At 45.9% G+C, this 19,336-nt stretch overlaps 1 protein-coding gene across 1 annotated transcript in view; it reads right to left on the reverse strand.

Annotated features, from left to right (window-relative positions):
• AHI1 (Abelson helper integration site 1) overlaps positions 1–19,336 on the reverse strand; it is a 435,677-nt gene that overhangs the window by 301,243 nt on the left and 115,098 nt on the right. Inside the window, exon 12 of the mRNA XM_089676204.1 lies at positions 1,723–1,855. Within this exon, the coding sequence (XP_089532330.1) occupies positions 1,723–1,855 (133 nt within the window). The remainder of the gene's footprint in view (positions 1–1,722; positions 1,856–19,336) is intronic.

Consider the following 19,336-nt stretch of genomic DNA (forward strand, 5'->3'; position numbering starts at 1 on the left):
GCCAAAAAACATTGATTACAGTCTATGTGTGCATGGACACATAGGATAACATGCTGTGGAGTTTACTAGCTGTAGAAAAAAAACATCAAAAGCCAAAAACAGCAGCTGTAAAAACGTCCAGAGTGCATGAGGACTAAGGCAGTAAATACCAAAATGGTACAATATATTGCTGCAATATGAAGCACTATGATGTCCTGTTAAATCGTACTTTATCATACCTATGAATAAAATTCGGCTAATTTGTGGAAATTTGAGAAAATAAAACAAGCTCAAAAGTTTGTTTACAGCAAATCTACTCCCCCCACCCCAAAAAAAGAATACATTGCAACCTATCAGTTTCTAGACAAGGTGGATGCATTGTGAATGTCCCTTAAAATGTTTCTTCTCCATGAAAAGCAGGGAGAAAAAACAGCCAGATCTGTATGCAGCACACATTACACACACTACACTTGTTAGGCACACAGTTAACCCCTTGATTGCCCATAGATGTTAACCCCTTCCCAGCCAGTGTCATTAGTACAGTGTACAGTATTATATCTGATCACTGTATTAGTGTCACTGGCAAATTCAGGGTCAGTTAGTGTCCCTCCCAGCCAATGTCTGTTAGTGCAAGATTGCCTGCCACACTATCACAGTCCCACTATAAGTCGCTGATCACTGCCATAACCAATATAGCCTCTTTAGCTGTATGAATTCCAGTTTATAATATCATAGTTTGTAGATGCTATATGGGCGGCTTAGTGGTTAGCACTTCTGCCTTGCAGTAATTGGGTCATGGGTTCGATTCCCGACCATGGCGCCTCCTGCATGGAGTTTGCATGTTCTCCCTGTGTTCGCGTTCTCCAAAGACATGCTGGTAGGTTAATTTGCCCTAGTTTCATCCTTGGCCAGCCATGCGGGATCTCCTGCATGGTAGGGGTTGGGGAAAGACCTGGCAACCTACCCTGTAAAAATAATTGCTAAGAGAATTCATGGAAAAGGTTGCTTACGAGTGACGGTCCATGCAATCGCCAAGGGTCGGATACGACTGAATAGATTTTTTTTTTTTTTACCAAAGACATGTAGAAGAATAAATTTTAGCCTAAATCTATAAAGAAATGTGACTTTTTTTTTTTATTGGACATTTTTATAACAGAAAGTAATTTTTTTTCATTATTTTTGGTCGTTTTTGTGTACATAAAAAGAATTTAAAAAAAAAAAAAAAGGTTTCAAATGAAAAGGAAGCCACTCTCCATTTTAAAAGTCTTGTTTAAAAGTGTATTGAGCCTTCCTTTTTATCAACAGCTTAATTTTAGAGTCAATGTATTTTCAGTATTATCAGTCAGTGGACCATTGGGCTGCCTATCTGACAGAACAGTATAAACAGACAGTGCACACAACATCAATGCTGATCCAATTTGTGCGCCACTGGCTCAGCGTTTTCAGCCTGCAAAAGTAAGTGCTGTTACTGGCATGATCTCCAGGTAAGAATTTTTTTTTGCTGAAGTAAACTTTATACAGAAAGGCATGACCCCAAATATGATAAAAATAGATTTTGGGTATACATACACATTAATGTAATGTACTAAGCATTATAAAATTATACAGAAGGTATTTCCTTTAAAAGGTACATTAAAACCGTCATACCTATAAAGTGCTATACTATATTGTTTTGTTTTTTTAAATATGACTTAAAATAAAAAAGGAAAAAAAAAAACCAAACAAACAAAAAAAAAAACTTACAGCATATAGGATAACCATCTCTGTTTGCACATGCTGCAGCCAATATTCTCCCATCATTGGAGAAACACAGAAAGGAACATCCCATTTGTCCAGCACGCAAAGATAAAAACTGCCTGTTTGGAATGCGACATGCCTACAAGGACAAAGACAGTTATATATAATATATAAATGTAACTTTCTGCCTGTATGCTTCCAAATACACAATATATGCATGAAAAAATAAAATACATAAAAGGCTGAAGAAAAACAAAAATAGCACAGACTATGGACATGAGAGTATTTACATATTCTTAGATCTTTGGCCTCCCATTAACAAATATGTGCTGCAGCACTTATTTATATGTGTATTTTCACTTATAGTCTTCTCTAAGCCTAGGTTCACATATATGCAGCACTGCAAGCCGCGGCCCAAATATTTGAATGGGCTGCCTACTGTAACGCAGGAAAAAGGTCCCTGAACCATTTTTGGAATAGCAGCCCGCACAGAAATCGCAAGTACAGTGAGGGTGTGATTTCTAGTACGGACGGAGTGCCATTAGGAGTAATGACATCTGCCTGCATCTCCTGCGGTTCACTGCGCGGGTGGTTGCAGCTGCAGGAACAGGTGTGAGTCCAGTAGCGGCAATCACCTGCACAGGTGTGAACCTAGACCTATTTTCCCTGCAAAGTCCCACAAGCATCTGTTGCGCCTGCCAATTAAGAATACCTAATGTAACAATGTTGCACTGCTCCTACTACTCTGTGCCTGCTTGCACTACAGTGGGATAAAAATGCTGCAGTGGACATGGCTATCAGCATTGTTGCTGATAGTTACCCATTAGCAGCCCCCGGCCTATAGCCGTTTGGCGGCCGCAAAAATGCTCTAGCTTTCCGGGGTGTACGCCATTTGGTGTCCTCCCGCACATGCGCAGTTCGCGCGGTTGCAGAGCCGTGCAGCGGCGCGATCTGTCACCGGCCATGTACCTCGGACGACAGATCTGAGTACCGGCCCCCGTTGCCGGTACCATGTGACCTGCTGTGACCAATCACAGCAGGTCACATGACAGTTGTATACAATGGATGGGTTCATTCATGCCATCCATTGTATACTACTGCCTAGCTGTGAATGGTCACAGCTAATCACATACAAATGTCATGTGATTAGCTGTGGCCAAATCACAGCTAAGCACAAAAAAAAAAAAACGAATGAATCGATGTCATTCAGGTAAATGCTTGCTTATAGCAAAGTAATTCTTTGCTATAAGCAAATTGTGTAAAAAAAAAAAAAAAAATACTGATCACTTCCCCAAAGTAGTACAATGTTAATATGGTATGAATAGTGAATTAGTGAATTTAGTGAATGTCACTTTTAAAATTTAAATTTTTAAATTTCCCGCCAGTTCCGTCCCCCGTACATCCAGGGAACGGAACCCAGAAGACAGATGCCGGCATCGGCCGGAGGACATTGCCAGGGACACTGCAGGGGGGACATCGTGGGAGCGCAGGACAAGGTAAGTGCAGAAGGGATCCCGGAGCAACGCAGCAGCGTAGTCCCGAGTGTAGCTCGGGGTTACTGCTTTTGGTGCTGAAACTTTACCCCGAGCTACACTCAGGAATACCTCCAGGGCGGTTAAAAGAACAGTAAAAATGCAGGCAGGGCACAAAGCACTAGGGACAAAATGTATGTGAAATGCTTTGATACAGTAATGTTTTACTATGTGATTTTAGTGAATGTCACTTTTTGTCATTTTCAAATTTCCCGCCGTTCTGTCCCCCGTACATCCCAATGCTCGCAGGGGACGGAACCCAGAAGACGGATGCCGGCATCCGCTGGATTACATTGCCGGGGACAGTGCAGGAGGGACATCACGGGAGCGCAGGATAAGGTAAATGATCGAGGGATCGTGGAGCAGCGCCGCATGGTAAGCCCGAGTGTAGCTCGGGGTTACCGCTTGTGGTACTGAAACTTTACCCCGAGCTACACTTGAGAATACCTCCAGGGAGGTTAACCCATTGTCTCTTCCCTCCATCTCGGGGCCAAATCCCACCTGGTCCAAATTAATCCACTCTGGCATTAGATCTTTCAATCTAGTTGCTAGTACCTTTGCAAACAGTTTAATATCTGTATTTAACAGTGAGATAGGTCGATAACTAGCACATTGGGTCCCATCTTTATCCTCTTTTAATCGCCTCCCGCCCGCCATACAAAGAAATGAGAGATGCAAGGTGGTTCTCTCGTTCTGGGAGGATGTCATATGACGTCCTCCCACTGTAATCGCGCTTGCGCGCCCCTGGGACACAGCGGATCACTGATCAGCGGAAAGAGCCAATGACATCGGCTCTGTTATGTGATCAGCTGTGTCCAATCACAGCTGATCGCATGTAAATAAGGAAATGCCGTTTATCGGCATTCCTCTCCTCACGAGCTGTCACGCTAACAGCTCGTGAGGAGAGGAGAGCCGGTAATCGGCATTACTCAGATGGGCATGTATACTGATCATCAGGGCACTGTCCGTGTCCACCAATGCCACCTGTCAGTGCCCATCAATGCCACCTGCCAGTACCTATCAGTGCCACATCAATGCCACATATCAGTGCCTACCAGTGCACATCAATGCCACATATCAGTGCCCAGCTGAGCTGCCTTTCATTTGCACCTATCAGTGCCAGTCAGTGCCACCTATCAGTGCCGCCAATCAGTGCCACCTATCAGTGCCCGTCAATGCCGCCTATCAGTGCCACCTAACAGTGCCCGTCAGTGCCGCCTAACAGTGCCATATGTGAGTGCTGCCTTTCAGTGCCCATGAGTGATGCCTGTCAATGCCCATCAGCGCAGCCTCATTAGCGCACATCAGTGAAGGAGAAAAATCACTTATTTACAAAATTTTATAACAGAAACAAAGAGAAAAATTTATTTTTTCAAAATTTTCAGCTGTTTTTGGTTTGTTTAGCAATCAATAAAAAACCCAGAGGTGATTAAATACCACCAAAAGAAAGCTCTGTCTCAAAAAAATGATAAAAATTATCAGTTTTGTACAATGTTGCATGACCGCGCAATTGTCATTCAAAGTGTGAGAGCGCTGAAAGCTGAAAATTGGCCTGGGCAGGAAGGGGGTAAAAGTGCCCAGTAGGCAAGTGGTTAATATGAGCGTAATATATGCTTGCAATGACTCCTCCCTCATCTCCGTCCCTTCTCCTAATGCTTTCATATATACCCTCAGTTTGGGGACTAGTTGTTCTTGAAATTTTTTTGTAATATCTCACTGTATACCCATCCGGCCCCAGGCCTTTCCCAGCATCTATTTTCTTCAATGCCCTTTGGATTTCCTTCTGCATTATCTGATTTTCTAAATGTTTTAATCAGTCTTCTCCTAAGATTGGTAAATTTGCCTCCTTTAAATACCTTTGTTTCTACTTTGTTCTTTCCTCTTCCCCCCCTTTTAGCTGTTTCCGATTTATGTCATATAGTTTACTATAGTATTTTTTGAATACCTTAGCAATATCAGTGGTCAAATACGCCAGATCTCCATTGTCGTCCTTAATTTTCTTGATATTCCTAGACTTCTTTCTTTGTACTCTTATTAGGTATTTACTCGGTTTATTCCCCCACTGATACCTCTCTCGTCACATATTTAAAGTTTTTCTCATTTCTTCCTTCATTAAATTGTCTAATTCCTCTCTTTTATTTGTCTGCTGCTGTATGTCTACTGCTATTCTCTTTTTATGAGACTGTTTCAATCCATAAAATTCCCTAAATAGCATATTGATTTTCTTTTGTCGTTCCTTTTTTTTTTTTACCCCAATCGCTATCAATATTCCCCTGATATATGCCTTATGGGCTTCCCAGACCATGGCCACTGACACTCCTTCAGTCTCATTTCTTTAAAAGTACTGCTCTATTTATTTATATTTATTTTTTATTCTTTCTTGCATGTCCTGATCCTGAAGGAATGTCTCATTTAACTTCCACATATTTATCTTATCCTGCTCCCTACCCCATAATAAATTTTGTTGTAACCGATGTGTGATCCGATATTGTTGTGACTTTTAGGTTGACCTTAACAAAATGACTCCAATAGTCTATGTTGCATCAAAATATAATCTAGTCTTGAGTACGTCCCATGGGCGGGAGAGTAGAACGTATAGTCCCCGCCCCCCTCAAAGAACCCCCCCATCCCCCTCCCTTGCACCCTTGGGCCTAAGTTTAGCCCTTGAATCTGTTGGGGGACCTTCCCACTGGTGATTCTTATATTGGAGTGGGGCTCTAAACACGCACGCCCACTCCACTCCCCATCTCACAACATAGGGTATCTAGAATTTAGCAGCACGTTCAGCCTTCAGACAACCCACCATTACCTTCTCATCATGCCTGATTCCTACTGCCCATCTAGCCCTCCTAATTTCTCAACTACAACCCCAGTGTGGGAAAAGAGAGTAGGGGGCGGAGGGGGAAAGAAAAAAACAAAATGGGAGGGTCACCCCCTTCATCCCCCCCAAACACCGGTTTACCTTCTCCTTTTATTTACCGTCTGACACTTTTCTTTTCCCGGTCCTGAGCACTCAGTAGACCCCCCTGACCACACCACAGTGTCCATTTCCTGTAAATCTAATTTTCCACAAAAGTCAATTAATTCTTCTGGGAATCTCAGTCTTGACGATTTCACGTCTTTCCACCCAATCAGACAGGCCGGGAAACCTCAGTTATATTGGATATTTTTCTCCCTCCTCTGTTCCAGCAATGGTTTCAGGGATCTTCTCCTAGCTAACATCTCAGATGCAATGTCCACAAATATTTGCAGCTTTATCTCTCCATATTTTATTTCAGTGATCTCTCAGAGCTTTTTCCAAATTTGTTCTCTATCCTTGTAGTGATGAAATCGAACAATTACATCTCTGGGCAAGCCTGTTGACACTCCTTGCGGTCGCCTTATCCTATGTACTCTCTCCATTTTTAAATGCTCTGTTATAGATCTACTCATCAACGGATTAAGCACTTTCTTTACTTTGCTCCGCAAATCTTCCCCTTGGGACTCTTCTGGTAAACCGTGAATCCTTAAATTGTTTCTTCTGTCTCTGTTCTCTTGATCTTCTAATTTGACTGTAAGCTTTCTCTGTTCTCTTTGCATCTCTTAGACCTGCGTCTCTAGTTTAATGGTTAAAAGCACCTGTGTCTCCATTTTTCCCTCTACTTCTTCCACTCATGTAAGCATTCGACCCAGATCGTTGCGTATTGCCACCATTTAATTTTTCATAGACATCTCCAATTTTGCGAACATTTCCACCATATCAGCTTTTGTAGGTACTTGTAACGTAGCTCCATGTTGTTCCAAAACACTTTGGTCTGTTATACTATCCGCATTTATCGGATCATTGGTCTGGTTCACTTCTTGTGTCCCTAGTGACATCCTTGAGTTACCTCCCACCCATTTTCTAGTTCTCTCCTGTTTATCAGGGGTAAATTCGGGTTTTTCTCCTGCAGAGGTAGATATTTCCTTAGTGTGCTATACTCGCACTTGCTTGAGGGGTTTTTACTCCCCCCCCCCTTTGGCTGATCTGCTCTTCATCTCTTTAAACATTAATGCACAACTGCTGTATTATCCAACCCCAGGAAATACTTTTTTCCTCTGATGACTTTGATCTCTTCTATTTGTTACTTTGGGAGCAGTAGTGATCTAACCAGTTCCACCACATCTGAAGACCATTGAGAACCCCAACGAATATAGTCCCCCATCCCCCCTAGTACTCAGGAGTGCATTTAGAACTGCAACAATAACATCAGATGTATCACAATAAAAAACGTCCCGCCGTTACGGCAACTCACTACCACCTTTCGTGCCGGCAGATCAGGATCTCTCCATCCCAGAGCGCACTCAGTCCCAGCCGTTGCCTTTGAGCCCAACTCCAAGTGCGATCAGATGAATTAGTAAGGGGTCTCTGTATATTAGACATCTAGGGTATCTCAGGGTCTCCCAAGGCTGCGGTCTCAGTCCACAGTAATTCACCTTTAATACACTGCCTCTTCTTCAGCCATGAAGCCACCCCATGTTCCTGGACGTTTGGGGCTTTTAATTTTTATTCTGTGTCCCTGTTGCAGAATTTCCCTCACCTTCGGTCTGGTAAAAGGCTGTCCCCAACATGGAAACTGAAGAAAAATCTCTCTAATTGAACACCAGATACTAGTAAAAAACTTACATGAGTTGTAACCTTTCCCAATTTAAGCTAAAATGAAAAAAAAAAAAAGTTTGAGTAAAGATGCACTGTTAACGGAGTTGAAATTGCAGGTAGCCAGAATACATCCTAACTTCACATGGTCAGAAGTCTACTCCTTGGAGGTTGATGTAACCCATGTCATTGTCCAGCTTCACCCTGGTTGGATGACTTTGCAGTTGAGAGGTCCAGGGATAACATAATTGCTGAGTTTGAGCATGTTGAGGGGAAATGAACTTCCTCCCGTAACCAACTTTTATGTACAGGGAGGGTCTCCAAGACTAATCCCCAGCCCCACAGGCTGGCTTCTGTCATGAAAACCCTCTAGATTAGCTAGAGCCACCAGGCCACAACAAGCCTGGTTTTGGCCAACAGGTGTATGCGATGGTCCCACATACCAAGAATGTTAGGTTGCAATGGTTTGGAATGGAATCAAGCACATGCAGTTGAGTTGAAAGAGACTACCATAAAACCTAAAACCCTCATTAAAAAGAAGAGAGCAAGTCAGCTTCAGGAATGTAACATTTGAACATAGGCGTGGAGAGTTTCCTTCTGTGGAAGGAAGACCCTGGAGAGAGAAGTATCCTAGAAACCTCAAGTGATGAGTCTTTTCCGGGGCTGACTTCAGGGAATTCAAGATCTACCCATACCTTTGCAGAATTTGAACAGTTTGTTGGACAGACTGGACTGAAGCATCTCAGTAGGAGGTTGCCCAGGCATCCCACTATGGGAGGGCCCCAAGAGTGAAGCAGAGCAAGTACAGGAGTAGCACCTCTGTGAAAACCTGAGGTACAGTGAATACACTAAAGGGGAGGGACACAATCAGGTAATGTGAGCTCCCTGCAAAATGTATTTTTGACTTACCAATTAAATCTGTTTCTTACAGACCACGACAGTATGGGACACAGGATCTTTAGTCTAACTATGGTTTACATGCAGCTATCTTCAGGCGATTGGACACTGGTTGTAACGGAACTGGACCCCGACTGCGCTAGGGTATTTCCGTTAGACTCCCGCTTCCCTATCCAAACATTATCCACGGACCCCACCGCTGATCATGCAGGAAATAGACAGCACCAGGCTTCTTAAGACAGGAAATAAAACTGCTTTATTTTAACACAAACACAAGATATATACACAGGGCGGGGAAATACAACCAGGAAAAGGAAACACATCAGCAGGCCGACCCATCAGGGGAAAGTACTGCAGGAAACACCCCCCACCAAACCAAGACACACAATAGAACAAAGGGATACACCACCTGGAAGGAACACATACATCCCATAATAGTTTGCTGGCAAGCAAGACACAATAGAACAATGGGATGCAGCACTTGGCAGTGAACAATGGACAACCCCCACACCCCACCTATACATGTCTACACAATATCAGGATAGACCACCCTGTACCCCTAACAGGCACAGGGTGGGTTACACATAAGAGAAATCTGGGGAGCTGATACAGGAGTCCCCCCACCCCCAAAATTCACTCCCGTCACACTGGTAAATTAAAACAAAAAGGCTGCAGGGACATCCCTTATACAGTGCCTTGAAAACGTATTCATTCCCCTTGAAATTTTCCACATTTTGTCATGTTACAACCAAAAACGTCAATGTATTTTATTATTGGGATTTTATGTGATAGACCAGCACAAAGTGGCACATAATTGTGAAGTGGAAGGAAAATGATAACCGGTTTTCAAAACATTTTACAAATACATATCTGAAAAGTGTGATGTGCATTTGTATTCAGCCCCGCTATACTTTGTAGAACCACCTTTTGCTGCAATTACAGCTGCAAGTCTTTTTGGGTATGTCTCTACCAGCTTTTGGAATGTAAAAGAATTTGTTGAGGAATTTTAAGTTCAGGGTGTCAGGGACCCCACTGCGGTAGCCTCTAGCACTCCACAGACTGGATTCCCCCAAGGCGCGGAATCTAAGCTCCGACCTGCTTGTTCACCAGGGCCCCTGATGGTGGGGATGGACTTGGAGCAGGCCGAGACCAGGTCGCGGCCCCTGGGTTCACCCAGCTGTGGTAGAAGCACCGTTGGAGGTGTATAGCAGGTGAGAGTCTGATGTGAGGAGGTAACAGGAGCAGCGTCAGGCAAGCCGGGTCGGTAACAGTGGTGGCGGCGTAGTACAAAATCAGCAGGCAGAGGGATAAACAGGTCACAAGCCGGGTTCGTTAGCAGGAGGTCAGAACGTACAGGGTTAAGCAGGAGAATGGTCAGACAAAGCCAGGGATCAGAGCAGGAGACGGACAGCAAATCAGGGTCAGGCAGGTTCGGCAACAAACAATCTACTCACAGGAACTCAGGAACACAGATAAGACCATACTGCACTTGAGCATTGCAAGAGCCGGGTTTAAATAGTCCACCCGACTCCTGACAGGCACTCCTGGGTCCTAGTGCTTGCCTAGCCCGTCATTTGTGACAGGCACGCCTGCGTCCTAGTGCCTGCCTGCCTGTACGTTTTGTCAGGATTCTACGCATGTGCAGATTCGATCGCAGCGGCGATCTTCCCATTCCCTGACATTGCCCCCCCTTACGGGCAGCCTCCGGATGCCCACCCGATTCCTCCTTTGAGGCTGGTTACGTAGGAATTCCCGCATCAATCTGGGGGCATGGACGTTCTGGGCAGGTTCCCACGAGTTTTCCTCCGGCCCATAGCCTTTCCACTTAATTAAATATTGTACCTGACCACCCCTCCTCCTACAATCCAAAATTGCTTCCACCTCAAATTCCTCCTCCCCATTGATGTCTATGGCTTCTGGAGGTCTAGACCTGCGGTCTAAAAAGGGGTCTGCAACCACAGGCTTCAACAACGATACATGGAAGACTGGGTGTATCTTGAGGGATTCAGGGAGAGTCAATTTAAACGCTACTTCGTTAACCTTACGTTCTACCTGGAAGGGCCCCACAAACTTGGGTGCCAATTTTCTGGACGGGCAAGTCAGTTTCAGGTTGACCGTTGATAACCAAACCCGATCCCCAGGATGTATAGCCAATTCTCCCTTTCTCCTCCTGTCACAGAACCTTTTACTGTCCTCTTGGGCCTTAGCCATTGTCTCTTGTAGTAGCTTGTTATTGGCAGTGAAGAATTCTAAGGTGTCCTGGGCCGCTGGGACTGAGTTCTCAGGAACCAGGTCTGGCAGGAAGGTAGGGTGAAACCCATAATTAGCGAAAAACGGGGATTGGTTGGTGGCAGAATGATTCGCATTGTTATATGCAAATTCTGCCATTGGTAGAAGTGTCAGCCAGTCATCCTGCAGGAAAGATGTATAGCATCTCAGGTATTGCTCAAGCGTTTGATTAGTTCGTTCTGTCTGCCCGTTTGTCTGGGGGTGATATGCTGACGAGAAAGATAACTTAATCGCCAGCCCCTCACATAATGCTTTCCAGAATCTGGAAGTAAACTGTACTCCACGGTCCGAGACAATCTCTTTTGGCACTCCGTGCAGCCTCACAATCTCTTTGATAAATACTTGGGCTGTTTCGGAAGCTGATGGTGTCTTGGCTAGTGGCAGAAAATGGGCCATTTACAACAGGCGGTCCACAACCACAAAGATCACAGTGTGGTCTCGTGAGGGTGGCAAGTCAACAATAAAATCTAACGAGATCATACTCCAAGGTCGGTCAGGTATTGGCAGTGGTTTCAATAGGCCCCAGGCCTTGTCTCTGGTGGGTTTGTTTCGGTTACAGACGGGGCAAGATTTCACATATGCTTCACAGTCCTTGGCCATGTTTGGCCACCAAAATGTGCGTCGTGTCAGCTCTAACGTCTTATGTATCCCGAAGTGTCCTGCTAGGGGATGGTCATGACAAAACCCCAACACCAGGGATTGGACCTCCTTGGGTACCACGACCTGTTCCCCTCTCCAAAAGAGACCCTCCTTGTTCAGCAGGGAGACCCCAGGCAGGTCAGGAACCCGGTTGGAGGCCGCCTGCAATTTAGACAGTAGTTCTGACTGTAGCAATAGAAAGCTACCTGCCGGCAGGATGGTGTCTGGCTGGGGCGTCTCCCTAGGATCCTCGAACATCCGAGAAAGGGCATCAGGCTTAGTGTTCTTTGACCCAGGACGATACGTTATGTGAAGACTAAATCTCGCGAAAAACAGTGCCCATCTGGCCTGGCGTGGACAGAGGCGTTTGGCTGTTTTTAAATACTCCAGGTTTTTGTGGTCAGTATAGACCAGAATGGGGTGTAGGGCCCCCTCTAGCAGATAACGCCATTCCTCCAGAGCTGTCTTAATGGCTAGTAACTCCCTATCCCCAATATCGTAGTTCCTTTCAGAAGGGGATAGCTTCCTGGAGAAAAAAGCCACTGGATGCATTAGCTCCTTGGCCCCTACCCTCTGTGACAATACTGCTCCAACAGCCACTTCTGATGCGTCTACCTCTAGTATGTAGGGTAGGGATGCGTCAGGGTGGCTCAGAATGGGAGCCGTTGTAAATAGTTTTTTCAATGCGTCAAAAGCTACCTTTGCAGCTGGAGTCCATTGGAAACGAACTCCTACCTTGGTGAGCTGGGTAATGGGCGCTACCAGGCCTGAGAAGTTCTTTATGAACTTTCTATAAAAATTGGCGAATCCAATAAAACTCTGAACTCCCTTCTTATCCGTGGGGGCAGGCCATTCCAGGATAGCTGAGATTTTTTGTGGGTCCATAGCGATCCCCGTAGTGGAGATTATTAAACCAAGAAATGAAATGCTTTCCTGTTCAAAGCAGCATTTCTCGGCTTTCGCATAAAGGCCATGCTGACGGAGACGTTCCAGCACACTCTTAACATGTCCCCGATGTGCTTCCAGGGAAGAGGAAAATATCAGGATATCGTCCAAATAGACAATGACAAAGATATCCAGAAAGTCCCTGAAAATGTCATTGACAAAGTGCTGGAAGGTGGCCGGTGCATTACATAGCCCAAAAGGCATGACAAGACATTCAAAATGTCCGAACCGAGTGCGAAACGCTGTTTTCCACTCGTCTCCCTCACGTATCCGAACCAAGTTATAGGCACCCCTGAGGTCCAACTTGGAGAAGATGGATGCCGTCCTTAATCTCTGAAATAATTCTGGGACCAAAGGAAGGGGGTAGCGGTTCTTGACAGTAATCTTATTGAGGTCTCTGTAATCAACACACGGTCTTAGGGATCCGTCCTTCTTTTCAACAAAGAAAATCCCTGCCCCGGCCGGGGATGTGGAAGGGCGGATAAATCCCTTCCGGAGGCTCTCATCAATATATTCTCTTAAAGCCCCTAGTTCCCGCTCAGATAAGGGAAAAATGCGGCCAAAAGGAATCTCAGAGCCCGGGAGCAGATCGATGGGGCAATCATAGGCCCGATGTGGGGGAAGAACCTCTGCCCCTCGTGGACTAAACACGTCTAGGAATTTGTGGTAAGCTGCAGGTACCATCTGAGTTAACTTGGCCTCGGAGCTTACAGTTAATAAGGCCGGGGTATCTAGTGATGCCCTAGGTAGGCAATGTTCCTGACAGTATCGTGAGTGGAACTGGATTGACCCGGTCTTCCAGTCAATTTGGGGGTCGTGAGCTCGTAGCCAAGGGAGCCCCAGAATAACTGAAAATAGGGGGGACGCGATGGCGTCCAAGCGGAGAAACTCCTGGTGATAACCCGCCACTGTGGTATGTATAGGAGGGGTTTCCCGGTCTACCGTCCCCGATTTTATCCGAGACCCATCCGCCAGAAAAATATTCACCCTGTGTTCTTTGGCGAGCAACGGTATTTGGTGCTGGGTAGCGAAACCGAGATCGACAAAGCAACTACAGGCCCCAGAATCAATGATAGCCATCACCTGTGTGCTTCCTCCGGGAAGCTGAAAGGACACAGGTACAGCCAAGTGAGTGGGGTTGCCTTCACATACAGCAGATATATTAAAAGGAATAGAAGAGAACTTACAGTCTTTCTTCGGACAGGAACGCACCATATGACCCGCTGCTCCGCAGTAAAGACACAGGTTATTGGCTCGACGCCTCTGTCGTTCCTCAGTAGAAAGAGTAGGCCGCATCAGGCCGAGTTGCATAGGCTCGGCCCCCTCGGAGGGTTCGGAGCTCCGACTGCCGACACTGACCCTTGGCATGACTGGTACTCTGGGCATCATCCATGAAGTTCTCTGCCCCTGGCTGGACCTCTCCTGTCTCCTTTCCCGCAGTCGGCGATCGATCTGTATGGCCCGATCGATTAAACCTTCCAAGGAGTCTGGAATTTCTGTTCTCGCTAACTCGTCCTTCAATGGTTCTGACAGTCCCAACCGGAACTGGTGGCGTAAAGCTGCATCATTCCACTGTGTGTCTCCACTCCATTGCCTGAACTCAGCGGCATAGTCCTCCGCTGCCCGGCGTCCCTGTTGTAATGAATAGAGAGCTGCTTCGGCCGAGGCGGCTCGATGCGGGTCATCGTACAGTTGTGCCATCGCCTTAAAGAATGTGGTGACAGTATTTAAATGTGGGTGGTGGGCCTCCATCAGGCGATGAGCCCATCCCTGGGGCTCCCCCTGCAGCAAGGATATGACAAATCCTACCTTCACCGATTCAGAAGAGAAGGTCCGGGGTTGCAGGTCAAAGTACAGCTGGCAGGAATTTTGGAAGGCCCTGAACTTCCCTCGGTCCCCACTGAACCGCTCAGGGGTCGGCACTCTTGGCTCTGGCGGGGGGATGGTAAATGCTGCTCCAACTGCAGACCCCGCTGCACCCATGGTCAGAGGCGCACCCACTTGGCCTGGAGTTGTGGGTGTTGGTGCGGCCAGGCTCTGGACCTGTCCCTCCAGGTGCTTGTATCCCTCTTCCAGGGTCTTCACTGCCTGTGTGAGTGCCGCCAGATGTTGGCACATCTCTTCCCAGGGTGAAGGTCCTCCTCCAGACTCTGACATGGGCCGTATGGTTCTGTCAGGGACCCCACTGAGGTAGCCTCTAGCACTCCACAGACTGGATTCCCCCAAGGCGCGGAATCTAAGCTCCGACCTGCTTGTTCACCAGGGCCCCTGATGGTGGGGATGGACTTGGAGCAGGCCGAGACCAGGTCGCGGCCCCTGGGTTCACCCAGCTGTGGTAGAAGCACCGTTGGAGGTGTATAGCAGGTGAGAGTCTGATGTGAGGAGGTAACAGGAGCAGCGTCAGGCAAGCCGGGTCGGTAACAGTGGTGGCGGCGTAGTACAAAATCAGCAGGCAGAGGGATAAACAGGTCACAAGCCGGGTTCGTTAGCAGGAGGTCAGAACGTACAGGGTTAAGCAGGAGAATGGTCAGACAAAGCCAGGGATCAGAGCAGGAGACGGACAGCAAATCAGGGTCAGGCAGGTTCGGCAACAAACAATCTACTCACAGGAACTCAGGAACACAGATAAGACCATACAGCACTTGAGCATTGCAAGAGCCGGGTTTAAATAGTCCACCCGACTCCTGACAGGCACTCCTGGGTCCTAGTGCTTGCCTAGCCCGTCATTTGTGACAGGCACGCCTGGGTCCTAGTGCCTGCCTGCCTGTACGTTTTGTCAGGATTCTACGCATGTGCAGATTCGATCGCAGCGGCGATCTTCCCATTCCCTGACACAGGGTATGAAGGATACCTCAACTGGGATTTGGTACTGTGAGCAGGTTCGGGTAGAATCCCTTGAACCTGTGCTGGGGTTGTACTGGTACAACTCCCTGGGACAAGAGGTGGTTTAGGGTCTTCTGCAAATCTGCCCTTGGTGGATTTCAAAGAAGAAAGTGGTGAGACAGTAAAGTTTTGAACTCTCTCTTGTACCCTTTTGAAACCACCAATTGAACCTAAAGATCTGGGACATCTGTGACCCAGAGAAATTCAAGCTGCTATAGACACCTGCCCACTCTTAGGAGTGAGGGTTCCTCTTCATTGGGAAGAGGGTTTTGGAGAAGGCTTGGTAGCCACTGTGGGCCAAGCAATGTGCTAAAAAGAAGCCCTTGAAGTTGAAGCCTGATTTTAGTGTAAAGGTCTAGGGGATTCTAAAAATGGGGAAATTGTCACCTTCACCAAACACACATCTTCTTTGAAAAATGCATCCGCGTGAGGTGCCTTTTACAGGCAGCTTCAGCTGCCCAGGCTGTTAGCAATAGGATTCTGCGCATATGAATGGATATTTGTCTCAGGACATGTTCCAGGACAGCTACACAAAAGAGAAAAGCAGAAGGCAGTTGTTGTAATTGCTCTGCAACAGCATGATCCTGAAAGACAGGGTCATGATAGTTATTCATTGTCCTAGTCCAGTTAGCTTTTGTTTGGCATACAGAAATAGACACTACAGCTGGTGGCAGAGGTGGGCCTTGCTTTTAAGAGCAAGGAAAAAATGTCACCAGCACACCGAGGATCACCAATATGGGTCCAAAGGTTTTAATAAACCATCACATAGTTACAGAAAGGCAACGTTTCGGAGTCTCGCAGGACCCCTTCATCAGGCATGTGACAAATCGTGATAGAAACTGGAGAACTATTTAAAAAAAATTTCACTTCACTCTGATTGGTGGATGTTTTTTTTAAATAGTTCTCCAGTTTCTATCACGATTTGTCACATGCCTGATGAAGGGGTCCTGCGAGACTCCGAAACGTTGCCTTGCTGTAACTATGTGATGGTTTATTAAAACCTTTGGACCCATATTGGTGATCCTCGGTGTGCTGGTGACATTTTTTCCTTGCTGATTTTGTTCGGTTCCAGCCGACGGTCACTGAAGCACCCACTCATACACACAGCCATTTTTAACGCAGGAACGTGTGCGTTTGGATCATATACTTGCTTTTAAGAGCGCCTCAAATTTTCTATCAGCAAAATCTTTAAAGACAGAATATCTTCAATAGGTACAATAAAATATTTGTTTAGGACAAAGATGGCAGGATCAACCTGTACAATGCCAAGGCTTTTGCAGAAAGAGGGAATGAGCTTTACAACATTAGCAAGAATGTTGCACCAAGTTCCCTCTTCAATATTGTTACAATGTGTGGGAGAGAAGAAGAAATCTTCTGCAGCCTGCTACAACACTGCCTTCATATTCTCTTCATTTCCCTTTGAATCACCACCCTCTAGGACTGATATACGAAGGAGCCAACTCCAGTTGAGAAAGGAGTAGGAAGAGAGGAAGGATATTTCTGAGCCCTGGGCAAAGATGGATAAACTAAAACCATAATTTGTTTGAACAATTGTGACAAGGATGCAGACAAATTCTGTTTATGTCAAGTATGCCGCTTGTTGCTTGCCTGAAATAAAGCTAGAATCAGATGCTGAGACTGGTGTTAAAACCAGTTGCTGCTCCAGTGCAAGAGACGTATCTTCAGTTTGAGTGTTGTGCAAGCCTTCAACAGAACAAAATGTTTTTCTGTTGTATGCCTATACAGAAGCGCAACCTTGGTAAAACCTTGAGAGCCTACCTGAACCCCACGCTGTGGAGATAGCCTGTAATGTTGCTTCATGCATTGGATCCTGTGTGAGATGCTCATGTTAGATTACATTAGAAGACATTGAGGGCTGACTTAACAATTGGAAATTAAAATAATAATGAAAAACAATAAAAATTAGTGAAGTTGGTTTCTCCAGGAAGGAGAAAAGGTCCATCACCTACAGACACTAGCAAAAAACTAAGTACTCATGGACTTGGGTAGGGATACAGGGGATGTGCCCCAAGGGAATGTGTCCTTAAAACCTTGCCAGTGTCAAATTACCTTAAGATATGAGCCTATGACTCATAGTCTATGAATAAGTTGCCTGTGTCCTGTACTGTACAATTGAAAATAAAATGCTGTTATCCTAAACAGCAGCACTGATTTTACCAGGGACAAGTGCTATACGCATATAAAGTAAGGGTTTTAACAAGAAGATTTGCCCCACTATGGTATTCAGGCCAGATGCTAATATAGACCAAACAGGAGGAAGGACAGGATACATCTCCGAGTATTTTTTCAAGGATGGAATAACAAGAGAGAAGCTGGAGTAAAGGATGGGCATTGATCAGGTGGAACTCATCACACGGAATAAATAAGTGTCCACTGTGAAGGTCCAAAAGGAGCCTGGACCAGGCAACAAACTTGTCTAGTTTATTGTTGAATCCAGATTTGTGTCCTCCACCTAGGCAAAGGGATTGTAACATTTCTGTTTGGAAATCTCAATCCCCAGATCAAGACACTGGCAGCTGAGAAAGTCCACCTGCTGGGTTTTTTTTATGCCTGAATGGATTCTGGCTTTGTAACCTTGCAGATGAGAGGTCCAGTGTTAAAGGGACATGCAAATCACCCTGAGTTTCAGTAAGCTAATGGGAAGACTGCCCCATGAGGACATGCAGGACTCTCCCTCAACCCGATAGGCTGGCTTCCATCACAAGAACTTTCTACACCTTTTGAGGAAAGGGTTTTCCTGACTCCAGCGCCAGATTGGAAATCCACCATGCCATAGTGAGTCTGGCCTTGCAGTTCCAAGGACAAAATCTGTTTATGCTCTGCTGCCAGAATGTTGTGTTGCAATGGTCTATGGAGACTACAATCAGGCCCAAGACATTTACACAGGTAAAGGCACAGATCACAGTATGTGAGCTTAAAGACAGAAGTTTGTTCCGGGGCAGGAAAATCCTGGACAGGACCATATCCAAAGTTAGACCCAAGAACCTGAAATCAGTGAGTCAGATTCAGCAACTACACTTCTGAAGATTGAGGATCCTACCAAATCTCTGTGTCCACTGGACACTGGATGTCAGAGTTAGGGAAGACTGTTACTTTAGCAGTAAATAGTCCAGATAACTCACAACATGTATTCCCTGGTAACAGAGTAGAGCTAGGACCTGGGCAAGTACTTTGCTGAAAACTCAGAGAGTCATAGACAAGTCAAAGGGAAAGTAGACAAATTGTTAATGCTGAGAGTCCAAAACAAAATGCAGAGTGTATTTGTGAGAAAGAAAAATGGGAATGTGAAGGCAAGTATCCCAGATGTCCACAGAAACCAAAAAATACACTAGAAGGAGGGATAAAATGACTGACCTGGCTTTTGAACATGCAGGAACAGGATGAAAGTTTTTAGATCCAGAATAGGCTGAACGCCACAATCTGCCTTGCAAACTGTGAGAACGTTCAAGTAGAATCCCTGAAAGCGTTCCACTCTCAGGACTGGGGCAATGATCCTCTGAGAGGGCACCTGCTAAACAACAGCAAGAAGACTTGCCTGTCTCTGCCTCCTACCCGCTTCATGTGATAAAATGTTCCTCCTTTGCTGAGGAAAAGGGGTTGAACCTGAGGCTAACAAGGCAATCTGACCCCTTGCCCCGTGTTTCTGATTTTTCATCAATGCCCAAAGCAACATTACAGGCTAGTCTTGCATTTTTTGCAGGTGGAGTCCAGGTACGGACCCAGGCTCAGCAGAAGAATCAACCAAATCAAAAGCTACAGAAAGGAGCAGCAGTGACTATGGTGCAGCCAGGAACCTTGA

This window comes from Staurois parvus, unplaced genomic scaffold (genome assembly GCF_062004578.1).
Source record: "Staurois parvus isolate SC_StPar_1 unplaced genomic scaffold, SC_StPar_1.0 ptg000165l, whole genome shotgun sequence".
In the NCBI taxonomy this organism is placed as follows: domain Eukaryota; kingdom Metazoa; phylum Chordata; class Amphibia; order Anura; family Ranidae; genus Staurois; species Staurois parvus.